General features: G+C 37.4%; 2 protein-coding genes across 3 annotated transcripts; one reads left to right on the forward strand and one right to left on the reverse strand.

Moving 5' to 3' along the window:
* The first annotated feature begins 1131 nt into the window (after positions 1-1131).
* LOC137091038 (BEN domain-containing protein 6-like) lies at positions 1132-5348 on the forward strand. Of its 2 annotated transcripts, XM_067455132.1 has the most exons (7): positions 1132-1438; positions 1585-1730; positions 1967-2062; positions 2280-2424; positions 2849-2991; positions 3460-3676; positions 4048-5348. In XM_067455132.1, exons 1-7 carry the CDS (start codon positions 1225-1227, stop codon positions 4161-4163), a joined length of 1077 nt encoding a protein of 358 aa, XP_067311233.1. In that variant the 5' UTR covers positions 1132-1224; the 3' UTR covers positions 4164-5348. The 2 variants fall into 2 exon arrangements, with proteins under 2 accessions (XP_067311233.1, XP_067311243.1); XM_067455142.1 differs by lacking the exon at positions 1967-2062.
* Positions 5349-6439: 1091 nt separating this feature from the next.
* Positions 6440-7468, reverse strand: LOC137048345 (GTPase IMAP family member 9-like). Its single transcript, XM_067426471.1, has 2 exons — positions 7430-7468; positions 6440-6985 (listed from the first exon to the last, which is right to left on the reverse strand). Exons 1-2 carry the CDS (start codon positions 7466-7468, stop codon positions 6440-6442), a joined length of 585 nt encoding a protein of 194 aa, XP_067282572.1.
* Positions 7469-7687: the final 219 nt, after the last annotated feature.

Consider the following 7687-nt stretch of genomic DNA (forward strand, 5'->3'; position numbering starts at 1 on the left):
TCAAGCAGGTTTATTATAGGCAATAATTAAGTGCTAAGATTATTACAATTAAACAAGATTTTGACAAACAAAATTCTTATTAAATCGTTGTATTCCAGAGAACCACTGCAGGTAATATAATTTGATGAATAATACACAATAAAACAATAAGATTCGTTAACACCTGGGATTTTGCTGTTCTTAAATGAATCCGTAAGTAGCCAACAGTTTTTACAAACCCGTGTGTAGGGATTGTGAATTTGTGGGAACGGATTTAAAAACGAGGGTAGGCTATGGGTAGGCTACGGTTTGCACATCTGAGCGCACGGATTATAAATTCGTGGGTACGGTTTGCTAAACCGATGGAACAGTTTAAGAGAATTTGTGATCACGGTTTATAAACTGAGAGAACGTATTGGAAAAAAAAAAGATTTTTTTTTCTTCTATAGGTGACGTCCCGGACTCCGCAATATTTACATGAATCCGAACATTTTCGTCAGAGCGGCTTTACGAACGATTTACACACAAATTATTTCTGCTGGTGTGAATGAGGCCCAATGATCCTGCTTTTTACAGCCAAATAATAGATTACAAGATCCATATTGCTCACCCTTGAGGTTTATCCGAAAATTTTAAGACCTAATAGGTTCGATGTTTTCAGGGTGTAATTTGGGTGGGAAAGATTGTGTTACAAAAAAGGTAACGAGCAAACAGCTGAACTTTGTTTATTTTATTGGTATATTTTAAATTGAATTTCAAAAATACAATTCAATAGCCATATGTTCTCAAGACATTTAGCGAACAATGTTTGTGAACATGGAATGATCCTCTTCTCCATCTCCAGGGCAAACTATTTATTTATTTATTTGTCGGTAGCCTTTATATTAACTTCGGATTTCATGTCGATGTTAAAAATAAAAATGACTTACCATAATGTCATTTTCAATCCATCTGAACCTGGTTCTCCTTGGAATTCTTTCCGAATCATCTTCCAAGTATCTTTTGTAAGGTCCAGAACGCTTAGCCATTATTTATGTTGCAAGCACCTGCATCAACAAAAATGCATCTCCGATTTAAAAAAATAATAATTTTGGAAGCGTCCACGGATATTTAGTCACGTGATCCGTTCGCGCACACCTGAATCTTAGCTCTTGCCTAATTAACACCAAGCTGTTGTCAGCAACAAACACCTCAAAGCAAAAAGAAAATAAAGATAAAACGTCTTTCGCTCACAGCAGTTAAACAATGGCATTTGCAATTTATTATTTCAAGGATAAGAGTGTGGAAGTTGGTAAAATTGACTGGATGAGTATTGAAGACCAGAAATTTTTTTCCAAAATTATAACACAATGTCCCACACTCGAGGAGGAAGATGGATGGATGAGCGTGAAGTGGGAAAAAGGCAGAAAAAAGAAAAATTGTCCAGCCCTTTTTCCTGCAAAGGTTTTAATGTTTGGTGGTAAGTTTAATTTAATCTTTTAATTAAGGTTTGCATCACTAATCTTGATGGATTAGACATAAGTAAACAAGCAAAACATATCACAGACTGCAATGAACAGCTGAGAACCCAGTTTTTCACAATGTACACCCAACTTTTTTTGACAGACAACTACAGGGATCTCTGCCAGAAAAGGGAGCAATTCATAAAGGGTGAAGACATCTGGAAACAAACACTCAGGAGGAAGACAAAGCCAAACAGTTGGTTGATGGAGGATGTAGAAGAAGAGGAGAATGAACAGCCAAAAAAACAGGTATTTACATGGATAAAACCAGTATGGAGATAATGTGGAGATTCTGCAGCATCTGTATGTGAATCTAGGACAAATACAAATGTCCATTGCTACAATGAAGCAATATTACATTGCTTTATTGTAACACAAACATGCATTTCTGTAAAGCTGCTTTGGAATTATATTGTGAAAAGCACTATACAAATCAATTTGAATTGAATCCCATATTGAACGACTTCAAATTGTCATTTTGATAGCAAAAGTGTAAAAAGACATGTACCCCAAAAGAGGCAGCTGACCAAATGATTGAAAACCTGAAAAAGGACCTTATGGCAAAGCAAACTTCTTTACAGGTAAATTATTTTAAGATTTGGAAATTTTAGGGAAACCCTTAAGAGTTAAACGTTGAAGTTAAATAAGTCATTTTGAGTTTAAGTAATTTTTAATGTAATAAAAATAATTGTAATTTTTAACTTTTATGTGACTTGCTGCATTACATCTTGTTTTACACAGTCATTTTTTCTTTTTCTTTTCTTTTCTTTTCTTTTCTTTTTGCTCTTTGTGTTCCAGTCAACTATTGAAAATGAGTCATCATCAGATGAGGACATACTTGCCAGGAACTGGAGTAAGGTACAACAGCAAATGAAGGAACTTAAAAGAGAAAACAAGAGGCTAAAAGAAGACAACTTTAAACAGATACTTGATGCCATGAGAGGTAATATGAATTCAAAAAATAATAATAATCTGCCCTTTGAACACAAACACACAACTTGATTTTGCAAATGTGTGTTTACATTTTGTGCTCTACAGTAATGGCTAACAGAGCAAAACTACAGAAAGTTGAGCTTACTTTACTAAACTTAATGAAAATGCAAATTTTCATTTTCTAAATAATTAAAAAGTAGTTGTGTATAGGGTTTAACTCAAATTAAACCATTTTAATATTATACAAAGCACAAATAAGTGTGTTGAATGGCAACAATTTAATCAGTCAATGAGTATTTATTTGGAATAATATTTAATTGGTTTAAAAAAAAAAACATTTTGTTGTGAGTAGTAATTTATTTAGGGGATTTGTGTCAACATGCAGTTATAAGGCCTTTTCCTTATAATCATTTATATACCCATTCTTTTAACAGAGCTTCCCACGGTAGTGACGCAGTTGAAAGAAGTGATTGGACAAATAACAGTTCAGACTGCACCTCATGCATCCACCTCTGCAACAGCTTCAACATCAGTAGACTCTGCATCTGTTTCTCCTCAAGTGTTGTCTGATGATATGGTAACTACCGTACATGCATATAAGTGTTACGGTCCATGTGGGAAAGTGATTATACAATGTCCCAGTAAATCAACTTGTCAGTATATAAACATTACCTGAAAAATCTGCATATTCAGTTGCATGGTGAATGTGCGTGATAAGTGATTATTATGAATATTGCCTGACCACAGGAAATAGAGGAAGCATTCCCATATTTCCCAATGAAATGTTCAATGCTGTGGAAAAGGAGTGTGGACAGGATTTAGACAGGATCTTACATTGCACAGGAGCATTCCGCACCCAGTTCATTTTATTGGGAAATGTCTCTCATATTTCCTATTTGGTTGGGGAATATTAACTTTGTTTTTTGCATTAATGCACAGATTATGAATAGATATATATCCCAGGGAATGTGTTTCATTATCATCTCATTAGATTAGTGTCTAACAACAATGTATAACCACTTGCAAACTGACAATTATTTTTCAGGTGTTTCTCATGCCAGGATGTAATGTCAAGGTCCCCAAGCGAAAGCTTAACTCTCTGCGGATGGCAAATCCGTCAGTATACATTGGGGACCTTGCCGTACTTGTCTATGGAAGGGAAACCCTGTCTCATTCCAGCTTGACAGGAAGACAGTCAGGGGCACACAAAGATGTGGAATCAAAGCCACAGCTTGATAGCACAAAACTTGATGCTATATTTGGTGAGTGTATTTAATTTAAGGGAAATTTCATTTTAAAAGAAAATAAATTCCTATACATTTTTCATACATTTCTACTTTTCAAAATGATGTTCGACGTTGGAGGTGACATTGATTGTGTTAAATTACTGTCACCTCCAACATGGAACATTCAAAACGTTTCGTGAAAAAAATTTATATGTGTAAAGTTAGACATTTAAAGGGAAATTTCAGCTGTCTGTTGGTAAATATAGAAAATATTGCATTAGTTTTCACAAAATTGAATTGCATATCACTACATGCTACTTTGACTGTTTTGTTTTAATTCTGGATGATGAATTTTGGGTGACAGAAAAAAAGTTATTGTGTGTGTGTGTGTGTGTTTTAACTCACAGACCATGCTCTGTCAAAGTTCCCTGACATCACCATGCAAGATGTGAGACGCATCATAAGAAAAAAATGCAACAACGAAAGCTACATCAAGCAAGCTACTGCAAAGAAGGCCATCTGAATGGAGCATTTTGTTGTTATATATTTGAACAATTATTGTTTGGATTTGTGGTTTCTTTAGGAACTGATCTCTTGTATGACCCTACCTTAAACATTGTGTTTACTGTTTTGTTTTGAACTGGACAATAAATGTGAGTGTCGTTGTTATTTTAAGTTTATGTGGAATCCTATACAATAGATTTGTTTGAAATTATTGATTTTATAAAGATAACATGTTCATAATTCTGAGTATGTGAATTTTTGTGTAGTCCTCTGATAATGTACATAAGAATTTACTTATAATTTAAAGTGCAATTAAAGGTATATTTAAAGTATAATAATTAATACCTTAATAGGAACATAATAGTGTACTTAAAGTGCAAAACTTTATGAAACTACTGAACTAGTAGTTTACTGAGAGTACACTAAAAGAGCAAAAATAATATATCATTAGTAAACTACAAGTATGACGTTGAGCTCAATTAAAGTAAACTTGCAGTATGAAACTACTGAACTAGTAGTTTACTGAGAGTACACTAAAAGAGCAAAAATAATATATCATTAGTAAACTACAAGTATGACGTTGAGTTCACTTAAAGTAAACTTGCAGTATAAAACTACTGAACTAGTAGTTTACTGAGAGTACACTAAAAGAGCAAAAATAATATATCATTAGTAAACTACAAGTATGACGTTGAGCTCAATTAAAGTAAACTTGCAGTATGAAACTACTGAACTAGTAGTTTACTGAGAGTACACTAAAAGAGCAAAAATAATATATAATAAGTAAACTACAAGTATGACGTTGAGCTCAATTAAAGTAAACTTGCAGTATGAAACTACTGAACTAGTAGTTTACTGAGAGTATATGTCAAAGTGAACTTTCATAAACTAAAACATTGCTACAAGTATTACATAGTAAATTACTAGTATACTCATAAGTTCACTTGCAGTACAAATGAGAAACAAAATTATGAACTAGTTGTGCACTTAACGTTTACTACTGTTATACTTATAGTACACTTAAACATATACTTTTATATACTTCAAGTGGGCCAATTTAGTCCCAAGCGGTATTAAAATAGTACACTTACAAGTTTACTACTAGTAAATATTGACATAAGTATACTTACTACATAAAGTTTACTTATAAATATACTTGAACATTACTTAAGTATACTTCATAAAATTCACTTGAAGTATACTTTTTTTCCGTAAGGGGAATCTCTTCTCCCTGGCCCGACTCTTGGTCCATCGCTCTTGGGGGTCCTTCTTCGCTTTCGAGAGCATGCCATCGTGATAAGTGGGGACATAAAAGCAATGTTTCACCAGGTATGCCTTCTGCCTGAGGATAAGTCCCTTCTTCGATTTGTGTGGCGAAACCTCTGTCGTGATGCGCCTCCTGTGGTTTATGAGTGGCAGGTTCTGCCTTTTGGTACCACATGTTCTCCTTTTTGTGCCACATTTGCCCTCCAAAAACACGTGCATGATCACAGTAACGAGGGAGAAGTCGTCAGGAATTCAGTAGACAGGTGTTTCTATGTGGACAACTGTCTACAGAGTTTACCATCGAAAGCTGAAGCCCAAGAATTACTTATAAAATGTATCATTACCAATTATTCAGTTATTTGTATTTACTGAATACTGAATTGTGTAAAACATTAAAAATATTACACTGAAAAAAAGCTCTTCTTAGTATTTTTGTCTTGTTTAGTCTAAATATCTAAAAAGACTTAAATGAAGATGCATTTAGATACGTAAAATGGCATGGTATTTTCCCTTGTTTTGTTTTGTTGAAAATAAAATAAAAATTTAGCGAGTTTTTGTTTAAAACAAGCAAAATGATCTGCCAATGGGATGAGAAATAATCTTGTTTCTGACTGAATTCTTGTTTCTGTCCCAAACTTCTGTCTTTCTTGTTTCTTAACCCATTATCAGATAAAAACTCACTTCATTTTGATTCCCCCCCCCCATCCTAAATAAGAGCATTTTTTGCAGTGTAGTCAAATATTTTGCTCATTTAATGGGGCAACAAAGATATGATGGATATGAGAGAACAAGATAGACTTTTAATAATCTTTCAGTGCACAAAAGAAACCATAATATGAAATGCTTCAAAAAAAAAAAAAAAAAAACAAAGCACTCAAGCTCATCTGCAGGGAGAAATGTGTTGCAGTAATAAGATATGCAGCAAGAAGAAACAGTGGTTCACGTTTGCACGCATACTGCTGTTTTGGTGCGCAGTGTTCCTATTTACTGTTTAGTGAAGGCAATCCACTGTTTGAATCCCTGAGAATGTCAGACTCGAAGTTTTCGTAGTTTTCTGCTGATTTCTGGGATGTTTTCATCCACTTGTGTCTCTTCCACCTCCCGTCTCACAGTCTTGCGTTTCAGCTCATAAAAACGCACCGACTCTTTATAATATCTGTCCTTCTCTCTCAGTTTCTCCTGCAGCTCTTTAATTCTCTGGTCTTTTGTCTGCCCAGATTCCTTCAGTTGTCTAATGTTCTTCTCCAGTCTGGTCTTTTCTTTAGCAAATGTGTCTATTAATTCCTGTATCATCTGACCGTATTCCTTTCTAAGCTCTTCCTCTCTCTTCTTCAGCATTTCTTCCACATGCTCAAACATGTCACTGGTGTAATGCTTATCTCCATTCTCAGGCAACATGTCATCAACCTTATCCAGGAACTCTAAAACCTGTTCGCGGTCACAAATTTGTGTGTTGTTGAACACATGATACCGTCCGCCACATGATTTTATAAGGTGTTTTAAATCAGGTCCAGCTTCCTTCAGTGTTTGTTCAATGCTGTCTGTCAGTTCATCACCGTGAGTGAGCCACACGGCCTGTTAGACCACAGAGACAAGGCCGCAGGGCCACACGGAGACAAGGCTGCAGGGCCACACGGCCTGTTAGACCACAGAGACAAGGCCGCAGGGCCACACGGAGACAAGGCTGCAGGGCCACACGGCCTGTTAGACCACAGAGACAAGGCCGCAGGGCCACACGGCCTGTTAGACCACAGAGACAAGGCCGCAGGGCCACACGGAGACAAGGCTGCAGGGCCACACGGCCTGTTAGACCACAGAGACAAGGCCGCAGGGCCACACGGCCTGTTAGACCACAGAGACAAGGCCGCAGGGCCACACTGAGACAAGGCCGCAGGGCCACACGGTCTGCTAGACCACAGAGACAAGGCCGCAGGGCCACACGGTCTGCTGGACCACAGAGACAAGGCCGCAGGGCCACACGGTCTGCTAGACCACAGAGACAAGGCCGCAGGGCCACACGGTCTGCTGGAGCACAGAGACAAGGCCGCAGGGCCACATGGCCTGTTAGACCACAGAGACGAGGCCGCAGGGCCGCACGGAGACAAGGCCGCAGGGCCACACGGAGACAAGGCCGCAGGGCCACACGGTCTGCTAGACCACAGAGACAAGGCCGCAGGGCCACACGGTCTGCTGGACCACAGAGACAAGGCCGCAGGGCCACATGGCCTGTTAGACCACAGAGACGAGGCCGCAGGGCCACACGGAGACAAGGCCGCA

The sequence above is a fragment of the Pseudorasbora parva genome, chromosome 2, assembly GCF_024679245.1.
Source record: "Pseudorasbora parva isolate DD20220531a chromosome 2, ASM2467924v1, whole genome shotgun sequence".
In the NCBI taxonomy this organism is placed as follows: domain Eukaryota; kingdom Metazoa; phylum Chordata; class Actinopteri; order Cypriniformes; family Gobionidae; genus Pseudorasbora; species Pseudorasbora parva.

Bases quoted from the DNA above. Each gene is read 5' to 3' on its own strand.
- LOC137091038 (XM_067455132.1), top strand. From the start codon at position 1,225: ATGGCATTTGCAATTTATTATTTCAAGGATAAGAGTGTGGAAGTTGGT. The intron at 2,063-2,279 runs GTAAATTATTTT...TTTGTGTTCCAG, and splicing joins CAAAGCAAACTTCTTTACAG to TCAACTATTGAAAATGAGTC. The intron at 2,992-3,459 runs GTAACTACCGTA...ATTATTTTTCAG, and splicing joins AAGTGTTGTCTGATGATATG to GTGTTTCTCATGCCAGGATG.
- LOC137048345 (XM_067426471.1), bottom strand. From the start codon at position 7,468: ATGTGGCCCTGCGGCCTTGTCTCTGTGCTCCAGCAGACC. The intron at 6,986-7,429 runs GTGTGGCCCTGC...GTGGTCTAACAG, and splicing joins TCTCTGTGCTCCAGCAGACC to GCCGTGTGGCTCACTCACGG.